General features: G+C 37.2%; 3 protein-coding genes across 4 annotated transcripts; 2 read left to right on the top strand and 1 right to left on the bottom strand.

The window, feature by feature from the left end:
* Window positions 1-588: 588 nt before the first annotated feature.
* On the top strand, window positions 589-5709 carry LOC112705280 (uncharacterized). Its single transcript, XM_025756117.1, has 2 exons — window positions 589-2862; window positions 3028-5709. Exons 1-2 carry the CDS (start codon window positions 589-591, stop codon window positions 5707-5709), a joined length of 4956 nt encoding a protein of 1651 aa, XP_025611902.1.
* A 5630-nt stretch (window positions 5710-11339) lies between these two features.
* LOC112707125 (mannan endo-1,4-beta-mannosidase 2) lies at window positions 11340-15030 on the top strand. 2 transcript variants are annotated; one of them, XM_025758712.3, is made up of 5 exons: window positions 11340-12382; window positions 12732-12854; window positions 13454-13576; window positions 13916-14127; window positions 14385-15030. In XM_025758712.3, exons 1-5 carry the CDS (start codon window positions 12017-12019, stop codon window positions 14776-14778), a joined length of 1218 nt encoding a protein of 405 aa, XP_025614497.1. In that variant the 5' UTR covers window positions 11340-12016; the 3' UTR covers window positions 14779-15030. The 2 variants fall into 2 exon arrangements, with proteins under 2 accessions (XP_025614497.1, XP_025614496.1); XM_025758711.3 differs by having other exon boundaries at window positions 12732-12929.
* Window positions 15017-15990, bottom strand: LOC112705279 (uncharacterized). Its single transcript, XM_025756116.2, has one exon. It carries the CDS (start codon window positions 15988-15990, stop codon window positions 15208-15210), a length of 783 nt encoding a protein of 260 aa, XP_025611901.1. The 3' UTR covers window positions 15017-15207.
* Between the last annotated feature and the right edge of the window lie 10183 nt (window positions 15991-26173).

Here is a 26173-nt window from a genome sequence, read left to right as displayed (position 1 = left end):
ATAAATTTAGATCCAACATGAGTTTTGTGCTGCCTTCCTTGAGGAGAATTACGCTAAGGGTTGCCCTAATTAAGTCAGATTAATTGCTGATATGGTCATCATTAACACATGCCGTATACCTCGGTTTCCTAACCGTTAATCGGCAAATATCATAACTCGCCAACAGCCGTTATTATTCGGAATTGATGAGCTATAACTCGGTAACGTACGCATTTCCGTAAACGACATTTCAAAACGGCACAACGGGAAACCAACAATTTATTACCGAACAAGAAGGATCCTCCTTAAATAGGAGGGAAAAGGCATCTCGAGGGGGTAAGTGATTATTAAGTTTCGAACATTGATTTCCGAATACTGACTTAAGCATCGGAGTGCCCTTGCAGGTACACTCCCCCCCTTTTTCGTCACCCATACTCTCGCACGGCTTTGATCGCAAGAAGCTCGGTGTTCGGCATTCCAATCCATAGTTCGGTTGATCCCGAGGAGTAGAAGCCGACCCCCCTTTTTCCAGGCAAGATCAATTGGCGCCCACCGTGGGGCCGAAGATATTACATTTTTATTTTGGCCCTTTCGCTTCTACCTACACCTATGGCAGACGTACCGCCTCCTTCACTGTCCGAACTCATGCGGATGGTAGCCGAGCTGCAACAAGCCAATCAACGAATGGCTGACGAGAACCAGATAATGGCTGCACAGATCGCCGAACTGAATCATGTTCGGATTGAACATGGCAACGCTCATCAAGAAGAGGACGGGGAGCATCAGTCCCAACCGTCCCATGTGTCGGAAACCGCTCGGAACGAAGAACAACAACCACATGACGAGAAAGAAGAGTCCGAGGACGCTGTGGGCCCCTTTACAGAAGAAGTAATGAACTTCGAACTACCGAAGAGATTCACTCTGCCGCTGACCCTCACGCCTTATGACGGACTCGGAGACCCAAAAAAGTTTATAAAGAAATTCCGATCAATAATGATCGTAAATGGTGCATCAGATACAGTTTTATGTCGATGTTTTCCGAATTATTTAGACGGCCCTACACTTGATTGGTTGTGTGCTTTGCCTGCAGGTTCCATTTCGCGTTTTCATCAGTTGGCGAAGCAATTCGAAGAGCATTTTGCTGGATCCGCCATATACCTGCACGACTCCGACTACCTGAACACTATCAAGCAAGGACCAAACGAAAGCTTAAAAGACTATATGACTCGCTTCACCAAAGTCGCAATCAGTATCCCAGATCTCCATCCCGAGGTCCATCTGCACGCAATTAAAAGCGGCCTCCGACCCGGGAAGTTCCAAGAGACGATCGCGGTAGCAAAACCAAAGACTTTAGCAGAGTTTAGAGAAAAGGCCAAAGGACAAATTGACATTGAGGAGCTCAGACAAGCTCGGAAGTCTGACAAGCCACACTTCCGCGAAGAAGAAAAGAGCTCGTCCAGTAAGAAAAGTTTTAAACTAACACCTCGATTTGATTCTTATACGCAGTTTAACACCAAGAGGGAAGACATAATCAAGGAAATCTTAAATTCCAAACTAATCAAACCACCGAGAAAGGCAGGCACATACCAAGATACAAGGAATATCGACAAATCGAAGTACTGCACTTTTCACCAGAAGCACGGCCACAATACCGATGATTGCGTGGTCGCCAAGGACCTTTTGGAGAAACTAGCCCGACAGGGACATCTCGACAAATACATTGGTAGTCACATCCAGAAGCGCGGCTCGAGTTCAACAGCAAATGACGTCCCTGAACAACACCGCGGAAAAGAAAAAACGCCTTCAGGCCAATACGAAAGACCGCGAGGTATAATCAATTGTATTTCAGGGGGATACGCAAGTGGAGGCTACTCCAGTTCGGCAAGAAAAAGATCATTCAGGGCAATATGCTCGGTAGACAGACCAGAACGAGACGTAACCATCACTAATGCACAACCAGAAGTCACTTTTACACATGCCGACTTTAACTCTAATGTACAAAACTTGGACGACCCTGTAGTAATCAGCCTGCAGTTAGGAGATCTGCTAGTAAAGAAAGTTCTCTTAGACCCAGGAAGCAGTGCCGATGTTTTATTTTACTCCACCTTCCAAAAGATGAAGCTCAGCGACAACATGCTGCAGTCAACAGGAGGAGATTTAGTCGGATTCTCAGGAGAACGAGTTCCGATACTCGGGTCAGTGTGGTTACAAACCACACTGGGTGAGCAACCTCTTTCCAAATCTAATGATATTCAATATTTAGTTGTTGATTGTTTCAGTCCATATAACATTATTCTCGGCCGTCCTTTTTTAAATAAGTTCGGCGCTATAGTCTCCACAGTTCACCTCTGTGTGAAGTTCCCATTGCAGGATCACCAGATTGTCACAATCCACGGCGACCATAAAGAAGCACGACAATGCTACAACATCAGCATGAAATGGCAAAGTCGCCCAGCCCAACAAGTCAACAACGTCGGCCTCAACTCAACAGAACACACACTAGCCGAACTAGATCCAAGAGCAGATTTCCTCGACCGCCCAAAACCCTCTGACGACTTACAAAAACTGTACTTCAACAACGACCCTAATAAATTTACGTATGTTGGTAACTCACTAGATGCGTCCGAGTTGCAGGCCATAACAACTTTCCTACAAGAGCACGCCGATCTTTTTGCATGGACACCATCAGACATGCCCGGAATAGATCCGTACATCATCAGTCACAGGTTGGCGACGAATCCGTCCATCCGACCAGTGCAACAGAAGAAACGTCAACTCGGCGAGGAAAAAAAGAAAGCATCATTAGAAGAAACACAAAAACTCATTAACGCCGAATTTATCAAAGAGATCCGATTCACCACTTGGTTAGCAAATGTGGTAATGGTAAGGAAACAAAACGGTAAGTGGCGCATGTGCGTCGACTTTACTGATCTAAACAAAGCATGCCCAAAGGATTCTTATCCTTTGCCATCCATAGACTCTTTAGTGGACAATGCATCAGGCTACGCCACTTTAAGTTTTATGGATGCTTATTCCGGATATAATCAGATAATGATGCACTCTTCTGATCAAAATAAAACAGCTTTTATCACTGATTTGGGTAACTACTGTTATAAAGTTATGCCATTTGGATTAAAGAACGCAGGTGCAACTTATCAACGCCTCATGGATAGGATGTTTGCTAAACAAATCGGCAGGAACATCGAAGTCTATGTCGATGATATGGTAGCCAAAACAAAGGTCGGAGACAACCACATCAATGACCTAAAAGAAATTTTCGGCCAGATCCGCAAATACAACATGCGGCTCAACCCCGAGAAATGTGCATTCGCCGTCCAAGGGGGTAAGTTTCTGGGTTTTTTATTAACCCGCAGAGGAATAGAGGCGAATCCAGACAAATGCCGAGCAGTGCTAGAAATGGCCAACCCCAAAACGATAAAAGAAGTTCAGCGCCTAACAGGACGACTCGCAGCACTTTCCAGATTTGTTCCTTGCCTTGCCTCAATTTCGATTCCTTTTTTCCAAACAATCAAAAAGAAAAACAAATTTGAGTGGAACGACGATTGTGAGAGAGCATTTTCAAAATTAAAAACAACACTCTCACAACCGCCAGTTTTACAAAAACCCCTACAAGGGGAAGATTTATTTTTATATCTATCAGTTACTGATTGGGCGGTAAGCTCAGCCCTTGTGACAGAAAGAAACAATGTTCAACACCCGGTGTACTTCGTCAGTAAGACACTACAACATGCCGAGCTCAACTACCCAAGGATTGAAAAGCTCGCCCGAGCACTAGTATTCTCGGCACGGCGCCTTCGACCTTATTTCCAAAGTCACGTTGTCCACGTCAGAACCAATCACCCATTAAGACAGGTGTTACACAAGCCAGAACTTGCAGGCAGACTAATAAAATGGGCAGTCGAACTATCCGAATTCGACATCAGATATCAATCCCGAGGACCGATCAAGTCACAATTCCTGGCGGATTTTATCGCCGAGCTTACAATCCCGTCCGAAGACGACCATGCAAAACAGTGGATCTTATATGTCGACGGTTCTTCAAACAACGGAGGATGCGGTGCAGGAATTCGCCTGGAAGCCGACGATGGGCTTATATTAGAACACTCAATACACTTTGGTTTCAAAGCAAGCAACAACCAATCAGAGTATGAGGCATTGCTCGCCGGAATCCGACTCTGTTTAGATCTGCAAATCTCAGCAATAAAGGTATACTGTGACTCAATGCTCGTCGTCCAGCAGGTAAACGACCTTTTTCAAGTTAAAGACCCTCTACTCTCTAAATACTTATCGTTAGTTAAAAAGTTAACAAAAAAATTCTCTAAGTTTGAATTAGAACACATACCACGTGAACAAAACCAAAGAGCAGATATCTTATCTAAACTTGGAAGCACACAGTCCGAGCTATCCACACTGCAACAATTCACAATAACATCACCCACTGTGACTCTGACAAATGTGTTGAGTGTATCACAGATAGCAGACTGGAGGAACGACTTCATACAATATTTACAAACAGGTACAATACCAGAGGGAATTAAGAGCAATAAAAGATTCCGACGACAAGCATCTTTCTTCACATTACTCAACGGGACATTGTACCGACGAGGTTACACTCGGCCTCTGCTCAAATGTCTCAACAACACCGAAGCTGACATAGCTTTAGCAGAAGCACACGAAGGAATCTGCAGCACCCATACGGGAGCTCGGAGTTTAACATCCAAAATCCTGAGAGCCGGATTCTTCTGGCCGACTTTGAAACAGGATAGCCAAGAAAAGATCAGGTCATGTAGCAATTGCCAACGGCATGCACCCTTAATACACATACCAGCCGAAGAATTACATCAATCCGACATCAGCTGGCCATTCAATCAATGGGGTTTAGATATACTCGGGCCATTCCCAACGGCGCCGGGCCAGGTAAGATTTCTAATTGTAGGAATTGATTATTTCTCCAAATGGGTGGAAGCCCAACCTTTAGCAAAAATAACATCAAAACAAATGATTTCATTCGTCTGGAAAAATATTATTTGTCGTTTCGGCATACCTCAACACATCACAACTGACAACGGTCGCCAGTTTTCCGATCAGAAATTCCAAGCTTTTTTGCAGGACCTCAAAATAAAGCAACATTTCGCATCCGTTGAACATCCTCAAACAAATGGCTTAGCTGAGACTGCAAACAAAGTCATCCTTCATGCCCTAAAGAAAAAGCTTGATGACGCAAAGGGACTTTGGGCCGAGCTAATACCTGAAGTCCTCTGGGGATACAACACCACTCCTCAAACATCTACAAAAGAAACCCCTTTTAGACTGGTATACGGATCAGAAGCAATGATTCCTCTGGAGATCTCCCAAGAATCCATTAGAACTCACACAGACAACCACGACGAAGCTCGCAGAGTCGAACTTGACATCATCGAAGAAATCAGAGACATCTCCGCCTTAAGACAACGAGCAACACAGCAAGCAATCGCACGACACTACAACAAGTCGGTCAAAAGAAGAGCATTTGTCAAAGGGGACCTAGTCCTCCGCAAAACCGAAAATGCTCGGAAACAACCTTCACACGGGAAGCTCGCCGCCAACTGGGACGGCCCATACCGAATATCAGAAATACTCGGCAACGGAGCATACATACTTGAATTAATTGATGGACATGTATTACCGAATAGTTGGAATGCTTCATCCTTAAAGAAATTTTACAGTTAAATCAGGGACAGGTTGGTACTCTTTTTCCTACTACCAAGTTTTTTCCCAAAGGGTTTTGCTTGGAGAGGTTTTAACGAGGCCAGCCTACCTGAAAGTTTGTATTCAAACAATTACAATTTTACTATCCGCATCACCCATAAAAGTATGCGATTTCTATCTCAAATCATTGTCAATTCAATAAACAATGCTCAAACTATGCACAACCTGCCCCTACTCGGCAGTACATTCAAACGAGAATAACAATCTCAATCGACTCATGCAAATGCTTTCCAACAAGAGAAAAAGCATCATTTCACAATAACGCTTCAGAAAATCCCAAAAGCTAAATTACATTACTCTTTCAAATAGTTAGACAAAAAGTTCAAAATATCAAACAACATACCAAAAGCAAAAAGAAGAAATAAACAAGCTAAACATTTTCTGCTTGATCTTCACCATCCCCATCATCTTCAACCATTTTTCCATCAAGAACAACCTTCCCCGGATCCATGCCCGACAAGTCCACCTCCGGTGCCAAGAATTTGGCTTGTAAAACCGCCCGCTCAAATCCCTCAACAAAGGAATCCAAAATTTCGTCAGATTTTTTCTTCTGCAAATCCTTCAACTCAGCAGTTACCTCAATAACACGAGTTTGCACGCTCGCCAACTCAATCTCCTTCTTCTTCAAATCCTCCACGTCCCGAGCATAGTTATCTTTTGTTTCTTTCAATAACTTTTCCGCCTCAGTTAGGCGTACCTGAAGCTCAGCAGCAACACTTTTACTCTTCACCAACTCCTCATTCAGGACAGAAACCTCGGCCTTATCAGAGGACACCTTCTTACATTTCAGCTCCTGGCTACGACCAAGACTAGCAAGACGAAGACCAACAACCTACAGAAACAAATACAAAACCAGTAAGAGTTTCATAAAATCAACAAAGTCAGAAAAGTTAAAGCTCCTACCTGCATATACTGACCAATCGCCATGTCTCCAACCTCCTTTGCAAGAGAAACATCGGCTGAAGACTGACAATACTCGTCGACCACCGCCATATACGGATATTCACTGCCCCAAACAGAAAAACCCTCACTTTGCTCAGAAATTTCGTGAAGCCTCTTCTGATTACCCATGAAAGCTTGTATCTCCTCCACCAGGACCCCAAACGACTTTCCCTCAGAATCATCAGACAAATCCACAACATCAGATTTCCTCTTTCGTTTAGCAATAACCTTCCTCCGACCTTGCCGAGGCTGAGTTACCTCACCAGTCCCGGCAACCTTCTCAACATTCCCGACAACTTTCTCAACATTCGAAGATGAAACTTCCTTCTCCAAATTCTTATTCTTAAAGCGCATCCTCAAAGACGCAGCTGAAACCCCAGGATATTTACCACCTGCAAAAACAAAACATCATCAGAAAACTGAAATCTAATAGCAATTACATTACCCACAGCCCTATAACTCACCCAAGTAACTTAAAACAGCGTCCTTATCTTCCTCCCACTTCAGAAGCTCATACATTGAAATCAGATCCCCCCGACCAATATTCTCGACAAGATACTCAATCAAACAAGCGTTTCTGGGAGATATAACCTCGGGTCCGAGTATATTCTGAGGTTCCGAACACCAATATAAAGGAAACTTCTCGGCCAAATTTTCATCTATGAAAAATGGGAAATCCCTCTTTAAACCCCTAACCTTAAAATACATCTCTTTGAAATCTTTGAACGAAGACTTGTACAACTTGAAAATGCCAAACCCAGGGGTGCTGTTGAAATTTATCCAACCCCCCTTCCACACCCCCTTTTGCTTGAAATAGTGAAAAGAAAAGATGAACAGAAGGAACCTGCTCTAGAAACTCCATTAGAATTTCAAACGAACGCAGAAACGCCCACCCGTTCGGATGAAGCTGTGACGGAGCGCAGTTCAGCTGTTTAAGAATCTGGCACTCGAAATCCGTGAAGGGCAACTTCACCCTCAGTTCCTCCAGAACACAGCTATACATGTAGAAAAATTCAAACCCACTACCACGATGATAAACCCTATCATCTGCACTACATGGCAGCAACTCAACCCCAAGTCCAGAACCAGGCCTCACCAACCTAGTCACATCAACCTCCCTCACCGCGACTTCATCACAAAATAACGATACCCGAGACCTAACGTCATCCCCAACCCAATCGTAAGACCAATCCACCTTATCTCTCTTCTCCTTCTCAAACCCATCAACGCAAGCAAATCCAAACAAACATGCAACAGCAAACACAAACAAGAAGAAGGAAGAAAATAACAAAAAACACAGAGTTAGCCGTACCTCTCTTGCTCATTCTTCACAGAGAAGGAGAGTCAAAATTCCAAATTCCAATCAGTAAAACGTCATTAATCAAAAGGCGTTTCACATTATCACCACTACATCAATCAAACGAAAAGGCAAATGAAGCATTGGAAACTACCACACCATTAATGAAGCACCCACTCAATCTCTCTCCTAAAGAAAAAACAAACACGTTGTCCCACGTGGCAGAAGCAAACTACTTTTAATGAAGTACGTTGAACTGGGGGCCCACCCAGGAAACCACTCAACCGAGTTATAACTCCTCACAAAAGCTCAACCTGCTTCATTAAAAAACTTTCCTCAGCTTAAGCTTGGGGGCTGTGATATGGTCATCATTAACACATGCCGTATACCTCGGTTTCCTAACCGTTAATCGGCAAATATCATAACTCGCCAACAGCCGTTATTATTCGGAATTGATGAGCTATAACTCGGTAACGTACGCATTTCCGTAAACGACATTTCAAAACGGCACAACGGGAAACCAACAATTTATTACCGAACAAGAAGGATCCTCCTTAAATAGGAGGGAAAAGGCATCTCGAGGGGGTAAGTGATTATTAAGCTTCGAACATTGATTTTCGAATACTGACTTAAGCATCGGAGTGCCCTTGCAGGTACACTCCCCCCTTTTTCGTCACCCATACTCTCGCACGGCTTTGATCGCAAGAAGCTCGGTGTTCGGCATTCCAATCCATAGTTCGGTTGATCCCGAGGAGTAGAAGCCGACCCCCCTTTTTCCAGGCAAGATCAATTGCTTAATGATAACTAACCTCATTTGTTTTCTAAGAACTCGACTATGTTAAAGTGAGAGATGTTACAATATTCAAATTTTTGTCCTTCTCTTATCATATTTTCGGCTTTACACCATATTATAGTAAAAAATTGTCACCATAGAAAGTCAGAACAAAAATTAAACCAAACTAAACCAAAGGAGACAAATGATTATAACGAACTTAGAAGGAGTAGTAACATGCATTTGGTGTGATGTGAGTGAGTGTGAGACTACATGAAATTGAATTTGGGATGTGGAACAATGAAAGTAGTGCATGGTGCAGAAGTGCAAACTTTAGAGTAGAGAGATTATGATCATATAGGCACAACTTTAACCATTTAAATTTACTTATTAAAATTCATTTTGTGATTATTTTAAAACCATAATTTCTGTATCTCCATAGTGTATTTCAACTACTATACCTTCACATACAAGAATTGATTTGGTTCCCCGGCCCCACTATCAAAAGGTCAGAATAAGCTGCATGGTATATATAATATATATTGTCGGTAATACTTTTTTATTTTTGCGAAAAAAAAAAAGCTTCCATTTTCAACCACTTGAGAGAAGAGCATTTTCAACCAATGCTGAAAGCTTACCATAATACCATCTTTTACTCGAATATAAACTCTTTCGGCACAAGTTAGTAAATGTACATATCCTATATATCATGTAATAGTCATGTAGAACAAAGTGCATGCACCATTTTCTTTATATATATATATATATATATATATATATATATATATATATATATATATATATATATATATATATATATATATATATATATATATATATCGACTGGTCAAGAATTAATCTGTCGTAAATATAAATTTTTAATGTTTATTATTAATTAATAAATTACTACATATAAAAGATAAAATTCAAACTTTTCATGCTTACTTAATTACTGACTCAATCAATCTAAATGATTTCTAGCTTGGATATACTTATAGAAGAATTATTTGGTTCATTTCTTCTTTGGTAGGTGGAAAATGATTTTCCAACTCTATTTGTCATTTTGGATTAGAAAGAGAAAGACATAATTAATCATCTAAATCCATTAAAGATTCAAAGCATTAACGTTTGGTTGTAACGAGAAATCTTAATTATACACCTTTAGCTCACACTCCTTGAAGGTCCCACACTCGATCTCACTCAAAATCATATATGACTGGCAATAAAATAAACCTCTACAAAAAACGAAAAAGATTGAGAGTGATTTCCTAGCTTCCCATAGAAGCGTTAAGACCCTTTTATGGCAATCTTTCTTATTAAATGGTTCATTTAACTTGCCACTACTTTAGTATTTAGCTTTTGCATGGCTTGTTTCTAGTTTCTTGTTCATTTTAGGTAAAACATTGGTAAAATTGGTAACTATAAACGTAATCATGATTCCAAAAAGATTAAAATCAAGGTTGATAGTTTAGGAGTTAGATTATATATTTTTTTTTTGTCAGGTACTTCCGAGTTTGAAAGGGACAAATTCTGAATCAAGATTCAAGAAGATGGTGATCATGGAGGACCATGTTTAGGTCAATTGCTTCGCTTACATGGATGAAAAAAGTAAGATTAATTAACATTTAGGGTTTTGTATAGATATACATTTTAAATATTACTATTATAACAGAATTTTCCTCTATTTTTTATTTAAGTAAACTATTCATCCAAATTTAGATAAATTTATTCATAAATTAATGGAATTAGCTTTTTAATTACAAAAAATAATCTTTATATAATAAAAATAACCAAATATTAGTTTCATTTATCGATAAGTCGTCAGTATTTTAAACATTCATAAATAAAAATAATAGTATATTCATTTTTTATAAATACAAAGTTAATATAAAATTAATTTTGTTTATTTATAAATAAATTTATTAATATTTTAAGTTTTATAAGTAAAAATAGTAATTTATTTTTTATTTATTTATTTTCATTACTTTTCCTCTTTTCTACAAGTAGTAATATAACTAAGGTATGTTTTACCTGAAAAAAAAAAATAATCGGGTTATCAACTTATCATTGAAAATTATTTTCTAAACAACCAATATAAATTTCAATAATGGATATATAGTACTAGACTTACAAGTGTACTTTCAGAAGATTTGGTAATTAGCAAATACTGACCCACAAATGCACGATAGTAAATTGAATAGTGGCATGATGTTCCTAATCCTTAGAAAAAGGGTTCTTCTGGTACAATGGGGCAGATGCCAAATTAATTCTCGCTTCATGACTTCATAGTTCCAATTTCCCTTTCCCAGCACATCCAAGTTATAGCCTAATTAATTAATTAATTTAGATTAGCCAAATAATTTATTTACTTATCCCATAAAATAAGTATTGAAAATTTAAATTATATTTTGTATATGTAATAATTTATTAACTAATAATACCAATAAGTTATAACTTAAATAGTATAATTTTTTATTTTTATAAAAAAAATTAAATTCAAATTTTACTGCTAACTATAAAAAAAATCATTAACTAATAATAAATTTTTAAATAAAAGCTTAAATTAACAACAAATTAATCGTTAAGGTATAGAATTTCGCGAGAAACCAAAAGAAGTTACAGCAGAAATTACCAGTTACCAAACCACACTATCACAGTTCACATCGACACTAACATTTCACCGCACACAATCTCCATCATCATCATCATCACCACTTGACAATTTTTGACTGGTTTTGAAGATAGATAAACCCCCAAAGCATAGCCATGTGATTCTATCTCAGCTCAATTTCAATGCATGAGCTGAAATTGGAAGCTGCAACCATAAGCAATTCCTCATAATTTATGCACATTCATCGCCCTCTGCTCATCTCATTATACCATTTACATTCCCCAAGTTGCTGCAACTTACAAACTTGTCAAAACTCAAAATTCCCCAAAATGCATTATTGTTGGGGTCACTAGATTTTCTTTCTTTTTTTCTTTTCCATTTTGTTGGTACTCAATAAAGTCGATGCCTTTCAAGGCCGTCCATACTATTTCTCAATCTTGAAAGAGAGAGATCCAGACACTTCAACCAATTGGGGTGTTAAGAACCGCAAAATTCAATTCTGGGTTAGCTTCAGCAATCTTCAATAAAGTGCGACTAATTCACTATAAATTTTTGGCCTTTCCGGACAAAGGGCCAAAAGGGTACTCGAGAATCCCAACAATTCGTTAAATTTCTTCGGTTTAACCCACCCCTCAGAATTCAGATAATGGTCTCAGGAAATGGCGTGTGTTTCCCTATTCTGGGTTTTGCATCCTTTTTGCTTTTCTTTTATATGTCTTTCGGAAGCTTAAGGTTCAGCTTTCTATTTGAGGAAGATGGAAAACCGTTGTCGTTTGTGGAGAGGAACGGGACGCAGTTCGTGTTGGATGGAAAAGCCTTATATGTGAATGGTTGGAACTCTTACTGGTTAATGGGGCAATCAGTGGAAGTGTATAATAGGCCAAAGGTGCGTGAAATGCTGCAAAATGGTGCAAAGATGGGTTTCACAGTTTGTAGAACTTGGGCGTTCAATGATGGTGACTACAATCCCCTTCAAATTTCACCTGGCCATTTTGATGAGCAAACATTCAAGGTATTTCTTGCATTATAGCACATGATTTTCAGGGAATTTTGCAGTAATATTGGATGTTATTGTTCCTAGATTACAGTATCATAATTGTGTTTTGGTCCGTCTGTTCCGTGTTTCACGCTGGGCACCGACAATTTTTTCCCCTTTATTTTTTATTCTGTACTTCTATTTGTTTATTTATTTATTTAATGAATGTAATGGTGATGCCGAATTTTTTTATTCTTGTCCTTTTGTTTTGTTTTGTTTGTTAATCTATTTTAGGCTCAATTCGTTTTGCCTATGCTGCAACTTGTTTAAGGTTTAGCATGATTTGCAATGAATGGAAACTGTGTTGAGGATTGGTGCTTTGCAGGCCTTGGATTATGTCATAGCAGAAGCGAGGCAAAATGGAATTAGGCTGCTTCTTAGCTTGGTGAATAACTTGCAAGCTTATGGTGGGAAGACTCAGTATGTAAAATGGGCATGGGAAGAAGGGGTAGGGCTAAGCTCATCTAACGATTCTTTCTTCTTCGATCCGTCAATCCGTAGTTACTTCAAGAATTATGTCAAAGTATGATAAGCCTGTCTTTCTATTCTGTGAATACTCTCTGTTTTCTGTTTCCTTATCTATGCTAAATTTCAAACATAGATGAACGGTGTACACTTTTCTACACCATGCTAATACTCACGATGCTTAGTTAAGTTTATGTAAGTTTTAACATATAGGGTTAAGTAGGTAATTGCAAGATTACTGGTATTGCCACTACTTTTTCCTATGCTGATGCATGATTGCTTATTTATTGCCGCTAATTGCATCGGAATTCGTTTTACCTATGTTGATGCATGATTGCTTTAATCCTTCTTCAAGGACCTGATTCTTGATTTGTTGTCCTCGTTGCTTTCATTTTTCCCCCTTATATATGAATATGAAGCTTGCATCTCTTGCCCTTCCAAAAAAGATTATTATCTGTAGTTCTCTTTGAAATCTAAATTGTATGATGACAGTGTTGTTTTGCTGACTTTTCAATTTTAGCTGCATGTTTACATGAGGCTGGTTTTATTTCAATTAATACTTTTGTCTCAATTTTTCTGCAGACTGTCTTGACAAGGAAAAATACTATCACCAAAATTGAATATCGAAATGACCCCACCATTTTTGGGTGGGAATTGATTAATGAACCCCGTTGCATGTATGATCCTTCTGGTGACACTCTCCAAGTAAGTCCTATACCTTATATTTAAATATGCTAATTAAAAGTTTGAATGACTACTTGAACTTACGATTGAGCCTACAATAAGAAGATTAAAAGGTTCAAATTTCTGCAGAAACTTGACAACTCACTATTTCATTGTCAGATTTGATATTATAGATTGCTCAATATCCATCTTGTGGCCATTAGATAATTGTGATACTCTGAAGTTTTGGTTCTGCAAAACGCATTAAAACAGGGCACCTGTTTGAAGGTTTTAACTCAAGTAACTAAAATGTAGCAAGAATCTTATTGCTTCTTAGTTCTTACATTGATATCTTAGTGTGCACTTATTGACATATTGCAGGAGTGGCTTGAAGAAATGTCAAGTTTTGTCAAATCAATTGACAAGAACCATTTGCTGACTATCGGTCATGAAGGTTTTTATGGTCCTAATGACCTGAAAGACTCAACTGTTAACCCCGAGTATTGGGCATCCCGACTTGGAATTGATTTCATCCGGAACTCCAACATCTCGAATATTGATTTCACCTCGGTCCATATCTATGCTGACCATTGGTATGCATCGCATGAATGCTGTTTTTGTAATGTGTAGTTTTAGATTTTCTTAGCTTCACCTAAATTTATAAGAGCCAGAGGGCAAAAGCTACAAAAAAGTAAGGCTTGTGTCTTAAGTCTTCAAATTTTGCCACAACCAACAATAGTTCTTTTGAAACTTGCATTTTAAATTTTTAATGCCTTTTAAAATCAGGATTCTGATTATATACATAAGTAAAAGGCAATATTCATTTACCTACGTATTTATTTTTGCCTAGGTTTCATGATCAATCATTTGAAGACCAACTGAAATTTGTTTCCAAGTGGATGCTTTCCCACATTGAAGATGGTGACAATGTACTGAATAAACCCGTCGTGTTCTCCGAATATGGATATTCAGAATTCAACAAGAACTTTTCATTTTCAGACAGAGAAAAGATGTATAGAAGAATTACAGACATAATCTACAAATCTGCTAAGAAGAACAAGTCAGGAGCAGGTGCTTTGGTTTGGCAATACTTAGTTGGGGGAATGAATGAGTTTTCTGATGAATATGGTATGGTCCCATGGGAAAGTTCATCAACCCACTCACTCTTTATTGAGCAATCATGCAGATTGGCCAAACTCAAACAATTGCCCCAACAGTATCCAAGTTTCAAAGACCTTTGTTAACAAAAAAATGGAGGTAATTTGTATAGCAAGTTTTCATCATAAGACATGGATCCTTGGGGCTGCTTCATGAGAGGGTTCATCGCCAAAATTACACCGTATTGATTTGATTCGTTGAGTATAAATTACAGTTTGATAGCATAGACTAGAGACTATTATAAAACATGGCATTGTTTCAGATTGTTTTATACTGTTCTAAACAAAATGTACAAGTCAAGAATCTTAATAAATATGATGCAAATTTTTGTGCTAGAATCATCGAAAATTCTTTACTTTTCCGCAGATCAGAGAAGCTTCCAGAATAAAAAGGGCGAAAGAAAAATTGAAAACAAAAGAAAAAAATTTGAAAAATGCTAGCCCTGTTTCTCCCTAAAACCCTAAAAGATTAAGAACAAAGAACACAACAGTGTAGCTAATTACATAAGATAGAGTCTAATTGGATCTACTCTTAGACAACCTCGGTGAAGTTCTAACCGCATTCGAAGAATTAGATCTCTTTTCAACTTCACCACTCTTTTTCTCCTTTGGATCCGATGATTTATTGGACTCATCAACCACCTTGTTCGTCACAGCTTCACCACCCTTCATCAACCTCCGGCGACTTCTCTTTGTGCTCGCTGACACCGAATCCAATACATCATTTGGAACCGCATTTAAATCCAGATTGTCAGCCACGTCAGCACCTCCGTTCTCCGAAGCCACGCGATCAAAATCGTCGCCGAGTTTCTTCACCAACCGCCTTCCAACGCAGCGCTTTGAATCCTTAGCCTTGGACTTAACCTTAACCCTAACCTCCTCTTCCTTCCCCTCTTCATTCTCTTCGTCCTCTTCGATCAGCGCTGTGAGCCTTCGGCGCTTGGGTGCAATAGGAGCGGGAGGCGGGGGAGGAGAATCCACAGCGGGCCTCTTGGATCCGCGGGAGAGCGTGGGCTTGAAGTGAGGTGGCGGGCTTTGGGATTGGGCCCCGGCGTGAGAGAGAGACTCGAGTTGAGCGCGGAGCCTGTCGACGTTGCCTTCGATTTTGCCCTGAAGGTGGAGGCGCTTGAAGGAGAGACCGCCCATGGACCAGTGGGCCTCTCTGGCCCAAGACATGAGTGGGTCGGCGACGGAGACAGGGGGATCAACGCGGTGGTCGTTGAACTTGACGTCGGTGTAGATGCGAGGGCGGGGGAGGCTTGTGCCGTAGAACTTGCCTGGGCCAAGGGACACTACCATCTTAATCTTGCTACTGAATGAATGGCGAAGATCTACAGAGAGAGGAGCGAGGGAGGGAGTGAGTGAGTGAGTGTGGATTGGGGATGGTGTGATTGTTGTTGTTGTTTGTGTTAAATAGAAAGAAATAAAGAAGGATGAAGTGTGGAAGGAGAGGGAGCGAGTGATGGCGGGAACGTCACCTTGGCGGGACGGGTTTGGCGCCTGCGGGAAAAAGGGGTGAAGTTGGCGCCTCTGCTGAATTATGTGAAAATTTTGGCGGCTTTTCTCTTTGGGATGTGTTAAATACTGGATACCGGATTCAGATTACCTAATGATGCCTAGGCCAGGAGGAGAATGTCACGATGATAGTTAAAAACTTAAAATTTGAAAAGTAATTATCCAAATCAATCCTCAACCATTTTAAAAATAAAATCTTAGTCTATAAAAAAATTAATTTTTAAAATTTTATTTAATTTATTTTTTGTTAGAATAATTATTTAAATTAGTCTCTAAATATTTTAAAAATAGATATTTTAGTCTTTAAAAAAAATTAATACATAGATTAATTTCTAATATTTTTTCTGTCAAATATAACAGTTCCATCCATTTTATTTTTACTATATATCAAATTTTATTATTATTAATGATAGAACTGTTAAAATTTAAGAAGGGAAGTTGAATCAAGTTAACTCAGAAATGACGTTCTTTGTTCTATTTTCGTGGAAATTAATTATGAAGGAAATTTTTTTTGTTTTGTCTCTAAAACCAAATAGAAATAGAGAAGGGAAGAAGAGAATGAAGTTAGCATGTATACTGGTTCGATTTTCAAGTGTATGAAATCTACATCAAACCTCCACCACAACCATGATGGAATTTTCACTATAATAAAACAAATTACAAATATCAATACTAATGAATTACAACCTAATTCATCTAGTATCTTTCGCTAAACTTTCTATCCCAAAGTCTAGCTACCCAAGTGCTGTCCCAACTTGGAAGCAAAACCTAACCAGATTCAGACCCACCAAGTGTTATCCCAATATAGTAAGGGAAACTAATTCTAGTTCAACAAAATCAAATACACAGAAACAATTCTTTAGCTTTTTCATGCATCTCTCTTACCTCTTCTCTCATGGCTTTTTCAACTTACATTCATAAGCCTTTTTTCTCAAATACAACAAAATGATAATAGATATCTATAACAAAAAAGTATAGATTAAAGAAAAATGATTTTAACTCAAGTGTTTTGAGATGATGCTCTTGTATCACTTTTTTTTCCTTGACTTTAATTGATGTTGTGACTTGTGAGGCCAGCTTTATAGGATAAAGCTTGCCCCTCAAAGTTCAACACTGTCTCTTCCAATTCCTTTTTTGATTCTGCCCGTTGAAGCTGTCTCTATTGACATGCAATACTTTTTTCATTATGCTCCACTAACTCTGCTTCTTTGAGGAGCTGCTCCACCACCTTTTGCTGTCTTTGAATCTTATGTCTTCCTTGGCATGCATAGCATTTTTATTTATGAGCCATTCTAATTGCTGTTCATTTCTCTGCATTTTTGTTTTGTTCTACCCAACTTTGTGAATATTACTTTACTGATGTCCTTTGTGTAATGATATTGTCCTTGTGTCTTTGTTGCTTTCCTAGAGTCATAACTGTCTCTTAATAGTACCAAATGTCCTTCTTGCTTTTTTTCTCTTTTGTTCCAACCATGATCATTCGAAACTCTCTCTCTTGGCTCATAGGAACTTATTTGTTACTCATTAAAATGTAATGGGCTGAAATTTTGGAGTTGTGACATTTTAAGTTGCTGGAGCAACATGAACTTGGGTTGAGAAGTGAATAAATAGGTCTGTATCACTTAGCACACACGTTAAATAAATTTGGACTTTTAACCCAAAGAATGTTTATCATCATTTATATAAAATCCAAAATCAAACTTAACTCAATAATCTCTTCCTTGATGACAAACATGATTAAAAGGATAAATAGATTGAAAAGTTAATTTAAATAAGTTGAGAACACTTCCCTTTGATGATCAACCGAATTGTGTAGTGCTCCCCCTTAATGTTAGCATCCCCCCTTAATCAAGGCTTGTTTTTGAAATGGAGATAACTTAAAACAGCCAAAAACAAATACCAAAAGCAATGTATCACAGCAATAATAACATATAACAAATAAAATTAAGAATTAACTACAAAGCAATGTATCACAGTGTCTAAAGTTAAGCATTAACACATAAGGCAGTTTATATCCTAAGCCAAATCTAACTTTTCTTTTCTTTTCTTCTCCTTTTGTCATCAAGGAGGAAAATGAAAGATCCTGCAACAAAATTTGTTAGTGGCTTAACACAGATAGTCTGAAGTAGCAGTCAATGCAAAATGTTAAAGTGTCTATAGTCATCCAAGATAAACAAAATAAACTAAAATTTTGAAAACAAAAATAGAGATTGTTTGAAAATGTTCAAATCAGAGATGAGATAAGTCAGGCATTAGAATTGGAGTCATCGGAGCCTTCATCCTCATCCTCATTGTTAGTTATGGTTCACCCAACTTCAATTTCCTCAACATAATTTCTGAGAATGCGAATGCAGCCTTCAATCTTCTTGAATGCAGTTTCCTCCATGCCTTCAGCTCTCTTCCTTTCGGCCCCAAAGTTGATGAGAAGATCTGTCAGATTCACGAATTTTTGGAGCACATCCTTCATGATACCAGTCATGATTCGGATTTTGGTTGAGTTAGACTTAGGAATCAATGGATTATGACCTTGAGATGGAGCTTCAGTATCCTCATTAGTGCTTCTACGCTTGGTCGCTGTTCTTTTTACTGCACACCACCCCCTTTAATGTAAGAGTTAAACTCTCTAGAAATTTTAGCCCTAAAATCAACACTATAATAAAAGCATTTTTCGAACTAACACATGCATGCATATGTCTCAACAATAAATAAGCAAATAAAATAGAAATTTTGGAAAGGAGAGCAAACATAACTAGTGTATCACAGAATGAGACTCATTGAAAAGTGCCACTTTGAGGCAAAATAGTGTGATTCACAATCCTGTGCAAACTGGCAGGGACTAGACCAAAAGACTTATGAGTAGAAGTGGTACCTTCAAGGAGAGGAATGTTGACACAGACAGTCTCTAGGGCTTCAAAGTAAGACACATTCAAAGACTCATCCCACTTACCAGATGTGAACACATTGATTCATTTTTCTTGGTAATGTAGGGCTTTACTGAGATAGTATTTGTCTAGAATAATAGTGCAACCCTTGACAAGAGAAGCAATCCTCTCTTCTTTGTAGGACATGTTACTGAAGAACTGTCTCACAAGATCTGGGTAGACTTTTTCACGAATGGAAAGGATGGGATCCATCCTTAAAATGCAAATAGAGGCATAAAGTTCAGACCTTTCTTGCAAAAACTCTATAGGTTGACAAGCTTAGGAGGGCAGATAGGGCGTTGAATGATATCTTTGCAGAAAAACATATGGTTCATGAACAAATTGTAGCAACGGGAATCATAGGAAACTTTTGGAAAATCAATATAGAAAAATTTATAGGCAATGTGATTTGAAAGTTTAGGTTTAGAAACTGGGCGAAGTAGAAAATCAATGACCATACTGCGACTAGGGTGAGTAGAAGACTGAGGGAGCTTAACTTTTTCTTCGCTAATGGGTCTCTTCCCTCGAGAGGAACTTGGCTAAGAGGAATTTGGCTGAGACGGAGTTGGCGTTGGAGCCATTCCTAGACGGTGAGCGATGGTTTTGGTGCGAGCTATTTCTTCAGGGACAGTGGTAAGAGGAGGAGATGGAGGAGAAAAGTTGGTTGGAGAAGGAAAAGGAGATGAATGAGAGTTTAAGGAGACGAGGGTAAAGGGATTTAAACGGAAAGTATGAACATCGTTATGATAGCCTCTGCGGGCAGCTCTCTTCTTACGAGCCATTCTTATAGATCATTGGTAAGCTGCAAAATATGAAGAGTGGGGTGAAGAAGTGGAAAGTGGTATGTGTGAAACGGTGCATGAAGAGGAGCACTAATATAGACCCAAAGAAGTGTAAAGGTCTCAACTTAAAAGTATTTGAAAAGATTTTGAAAATAATTAAATTTCATAGCTGTAACCAATTGAACCAAATTTTCAGAAGATGAAAAAGTTAATTGTTGAAAAAAAAATTAAGACCAAGTTAAAATTAAAAACAATTGTTTTAAATTCCAAGTCCAAAGTAGGCCCAATACTTTCGGACACAAGTGGTCCATCTGAGAGTGTGCAAGCAAACACGCTAGGCCCACCAAATCCGAAAAGCCTCCAACAATTCTAGGTTGTGACAATCTAATAAATGAAGTCCACTCATCATCTGCCCAGAATAATCTCATCTCGACCTATGAGATAAAACGTTAAATCAGAATATGAGAAAAATCAAGAAATATTAGATGAATCAATGATGTCCACTGAAGTTCGCAACTTGCAGAACCTCTCTTCAATTAGCGGTTTAGTGAAAATATCAAGTTGATCTTATGATTTAACAAATTGAGTATCTAAATTTTTATTTTGCACATGTTCTCTTATGGAATGAAATCTAATTTCAATGTGCTTTGTTCTTGAGTGTAAAACATGAATTTTTGAAATAGTTATGGCACTCATATTGTCATAAAATAAAGAAGTATTAGATGCATTCAGTTTGTAATCAGCCAATTGTGTTTTCAACCACAATAATTGATAGCAACAAGAAGATGCTGCAATGTACTCAGTTTCGGCAATGGACAATGCTATTGTTACTTGCTTCTTGCTTGACCAAACATTAAGTGATTTTTTAAGAAAGCAACAACTGCCATTGGTACTTCTTCTATCAACCCTATTACCAACAAAATCTGCATCATAATAACCCACTAATTGAAAGAAATCAATTTTAGGATACCATAGGCCATAATTAGTGGTACCAAGCACATATCGAATAATTCTTTTTACAGCTGAGAGATGAAATTTCTTGGACTTTGATTGGAATCTTGAGCACACACCAACACTTTGAATAACATCAGGACTTGAAGAAGTAAGATACATTAAGAAACCAATCATTCCTCTGTATCTTGTTTCATCTACATCTCTAGCATGTTCATCCTTGACTAGCTTGATGTTGGGATGCATGGGAGTTCTCATTGGCTTAGCACATTCCAGCCAAAATTTCTTGACAAGTTTCTTGGCATATTTTTCTTGATAAACAAAATACCCTCTGCAGTTTGCTTAATTTGTAATCCTAGAAAGGAAGTGAGCTCTCCCATCATGCTCATATCAAATTCACTTGTCATAAACTTAGCAAACTCTGCACACAAAGTCTCATTAGCAGAACCAAAAATGATATCATCAACATATATTTGCATAAGAATAAAATGATCATTAGAGTTTTTAATAAATAGAGTGGTGTCAGTGGCTCGTCTTTGAAAATTATTTTTCAACAAAAATGAGCTAAGCCTCTCATACCAAGTTCTAGGAGCTTGTTTCAAACTATACAAGGTTTTAGCTAGTTTAAAAACATGATTTGAAAATTTTTTGTTTTCAAATCCAGGAGGTTGAGTCACATAAACCTCTCTATCTATTATTCCATTTAGAAAAGTATACTTTACATCCATTTGGAATAACTTGAAGACACAATGAGCTGCATAGGCTAAGAGCAATCTGATGCTTTCCATTTGAGCTATGGGAGCGAATGATTCATCAAAATCAATACATTCCTCTTGATCATGGCCTTGAGCAACTAATCTTACTTTATTTCGGACAATAGTTCCGTCTTCACCCAATTTATTTTTGAAAATTTATTTTGTACCCGTGACTTTCCTCCCATTTGAACGAGGCACAAGGGTTCAGACTTGATTCTTTTCAAGCTACTTTTATTCCTCCTTCATAACTAACACTCAAGATGGATCAGCAAGTGCTTCTTGGATTGATTACGAGTGAGCACAGATGAACGTAAATGTTGCCGCCCAAGAAAGATTATGCACAATAACTAAAAGAGTAAATGCCCAAAATGTCCCTAAATTTCAAATCGCTATTCAATTTAGTCCTCGACACTTTAAAATGACCAATTAAATCCCTGAAATTCGAAATAGTGTATCTCCATTAGTCCTTTACAGAAGTGCTGTCTAAACATTAATGATATGGTATTCCAACTGTATGCTGATGTGTACCAAACTTGAATTTGATTCAAATTGGTACTTGAAATTGTTTAATAATATCCAAATTAATCAATTTTCAATTATAAAACCCTAATCCCTAAATTATTGTCTTCTCTTCTTCAATCTCTCTGCTGTTTTCTTCTCTTCTTCGTTATCTCCGCTATCTTCCAGTTCATATTCATTCTGAACTACAACATCAGTACACTTACATAAAAACTATTTTAATTACAAGTTAATGTGATTGGATTAAGGAAAAACTACCATTTGTACCCATAAATTTTGCGAACGCTGACAAAAGTACCCATCGAACAAGAAAACTAACGTTGTACCCAGGAAAGATGGTTCCGTGTGACAATAGTACCAAAGCCGTAATTTTTCGTTGATTTTTTAATAAAATTTCCAAATTACCCCTTCTATCTTCTTTCCCAAATTTCAAATTTCACAACCCTCATCATTCGTCTTCCTCTGTTGCTGCCAGCCACCTAAAAATTAAAAAAGATTAAAAATTATGGATTATTAATTATCTGAGGTTATTGTTCAAATATTATGGATTTGTAGATCTGGTGTAGAAAAAGAAAAAGAAGTTTTGAAATTAACAAAAAAAAAAAAACATACACTTTGGTTTCTTGGTGTCACTGTGGGAACAAGAGGCGCAGAACTAAGAGCCTTTGGGAACGGAAGGAAGGATAGGTCGGAGATAGAAGATGTGATAGCCTCGGTCGCATTTGTTGCAGAAGAGAAGCTTCGCCGGGAACTCACCGGAGGAGCAGCACTTGCTGATGATGTCGTTGTCGAAGGTGGGCTTGGGAGTGTGGGTCCTTCTTCACCCTGCATTCCCCTGGCCATGTCTTCGATCATACTCGGCATATTCAGAAGCTCATCCTCATCAATGTACCCCGCCACCATCATCCCTCCTTGTTCTCTAGTACTCAAAGTGAAACAAGATCCTTCAACAATAACGTTACTACCACCACAACCTTTTAGAGGGTTTTGCGGTGGCCTCGAAAGCCTAGCTTGAGCAGCGGCGGCGGCTGCGATGTGAATATCAGTCCACCAAATGGCATGAAGATACTCTAACAGCGGCCCTTTTTTCTACAGATCGACGGCGCTGAGTAGTGTTTAGAGTCACCATCGGAAAGAGAACGAGGCCACCGGCCTCTTGTTGACTCTGGTTGCTGAATTCTGCTACTTATTGCTTTGGAATAAGAAGAACAACAATATTCAGGTTGAAGAGGTCAAAGAGTTTGACAAGGGTGTGCTTTCTTAGTGTTGTTGTTGCATCCGAAAAAGAAATAAACAACAAAGGTAATGATGTTAAAGTTGATTTGGATTTAGATTTGGAGAACAAATTAGGATTGGAAAAAAGAGAGATGGAGGTTGAGGATAAAGGTTGGAGGAAGACATCAGGTGCTTGGGTCTTGAGGAATTTGGAATTTGAGGAAGAAGATAAAAGGGGTAATTTGGGAATTTTATTAAAAAGTCAACGAAAAATCACAGTTTGGATACTATTGTCACACGGAACCTATCTTTTATGAGTACAACGTTAGTTTTCTTGTTTGATAAGTACTTTTGTCAGTGTTCGCAAAATTTATGGGTACAAATGGTAGTTTTTCCGTTGGATTAATTTTAAGTTCAACACAGATTTAAATTATATGTATCCTTGCAGGTTCGTCCATTAAGCTAAAATATATTTTCCACTTTTAAGAAGGCAATCATTGTCATCATCTTCAAAGTCTTAACATCACTTTCTAAGTTTGTCATTTTTCAATTGAACTCATGCAAATTTTTTTGTGAAATAGGTGTTGCACAAACTGGTTCTTCACCTCCATCAACCCAACAGAAAAAATTACAATGGATTCCATACTGCAAAGTAAAAAACGCAGGTGAATCCAAATTCAAAGTGAAACTATCTTAACATTTTCTTTAAAGTCATAACCTTACCTCATAGTTTGGACAACCATAAAATAGTCTATCAGGATTCTCTGTCATCGTTGAGTACTTCATCACCATTCAAAGTATGCAATTACAAAAAACGACATTCTTACCTCCCCTGTTGCACATTCTTTTGCTGCCATAAGGTCTCCCTACAGAGTTAGTTGTTCCTACTTGAGCTACTTTGCCTTCTCTCCCCACCACCCATCATCACTCATGCGGACGAGAAAACAAGATGAACTGGAAGATAGTGGAGAGGTCGAAGAAGAGAAGAAGATAGCGGAAAGATCGAAGAAGAGAAGACAATAATTTGGGGATTAGGGTTTTATAATTGAAAATGGACTAATTTAGATATTATTAAGCAATTTCAGATACCAATTTGAATCAAATTCAAGTTTGGTACACATCAGCATACAGCTAGAATGCCACATTATCAATGTTTAGACGGTACTTCTGCAAGGGACTAATGGAGATGCACTTTTTCAAATTTCAGAAATTTAATTGGTCATTTTAAAAAGTCGATGACTAAATTGAATAGCGATTTGAAATTCAGGGATCATTTTGAGCATTTACTCATAACTAAAATGCAAAAACAACTATAGGTTATCGGGATTATAAAAAAGTTTAGTGATGTAGCTTGCAATGGATTACGTATTGAATATGTTTTTTGGATAAATTAAATTTTTAAATTAAATAATTTTATAATTTTATATTAAATTTTTTATAATAAAAAGTTTAAAATTTAATTTTTGTTATCTAAATAAAATTTAAGATAAGTAAAAATAAAAAATTTATACATAATTTACCTAGGATATATATATATATATATATATGTGTGTGTGTACTAACTATTGAAATATATAAACCAGGTTGAATAAGCTATAAATCCTATTTAGATCGCTTGATGTAAATAATCAAAAAATCTAACTATTGAAATATATAAACCAGGTTGAATAAGCTATAAATCCTATTTAGATCGCTTGATGTAAATAATCAAAAAATCCATACACATGTTTTATCCATTTTAGAAAAATGTTAGGATCATTCCTTAAAAATAATTGTGACTTATTTTTGATATAATTATTTAAAGTGACAATTATTATTATATTATATCATTTTTTATTTTTGTAGAATACATTAAATCTTATACGAGTTGGAGTACGTTACTATATTCTATTAAGGGAAAGTTTTAGGCAGTATTTTCCAATTTCTCACTTATAATTAGAAGACGACTCCAAATATTTATAAGAATATTTATCGTACACTTAAAAATTTGATAGTTGTATAATGTATTTTAAAAAAAATAAAGAATAATATAATACAATAATAATTTTATAACATTAAATAATTATATCTAAATAAGTCATTAAATAATTATTTTTTAAGAATCATCTTAACATTTTTTTAAAAAATGGATAAGACATGTGTATAATATTTAGATTAAATAAATTTAAATCAAGTTATCTAAATAAGATTTATGGCTAATTCAACATGATTTATATATATATATATATATATATATATATATCAAAATTACATGTTATTCTACATAAATTATGTATAAATTTTTTATTTTTATTTTTATCTTAAATTTTATTTAGATAACAAAAATTAAATTTTAACTTTTTCCTATAAAAATTTAATATAAAATGATGAAATTATTTAACTTAAAATATTTAATTTATCCAAAAAATATTCAGTACGTAATTCACTACAGGTTACAGCAGATTACGTAACGATTTCTGTAACCTGTAACGGTTTCTGTACTTCAATTCTCATGCTTAATCCTCCTTAGGCTGCAGCTGTTAACTAGTGCTCACGCATAATCCGCGGTAGGATCGTTTACATGAAAATTGTAATAAGTAATAACTCTCTAGCTTATAGCGATTTACATAGATTAAAGTTACAACCAAACTATATACTATTTAAAAATGTTGTATTTGTGTAAATTTAAGCTCCAATTATTTTAAAGGTGTAAATTGCCCAAGAATTGAGATATAATATGTAATGCACATTTTTCTAACAAATTTAGCATTCTTTAGCAAAGAAATCTCAAATATAATATTCACTTCATACATCACCAAATGAATTATCGATAATAAATTTGGGA

The sequence above is a fragment of the Arachis hypogaea genome, chromosome 8 (assembly GCF_003086295.3).
Source record: "Arachis hypogaea cultivar Tifrunner chromosome 8, arahy.Tifrunner.gnm2.J5K5, whole genome shotgun sequence".
Classification (NCBI taxonomy): Eukaryota; Viridiplantae; Streptophyta; class Magnoliopsida; order Fabales; family Fabaceae; genus Arachis; species Arachis hypogaea.
The sequence above is the reverse complement of the archived record's forward strand: the minus strand, read 5'-3'. Positions and strand labels throughout refer to the sequence as shown.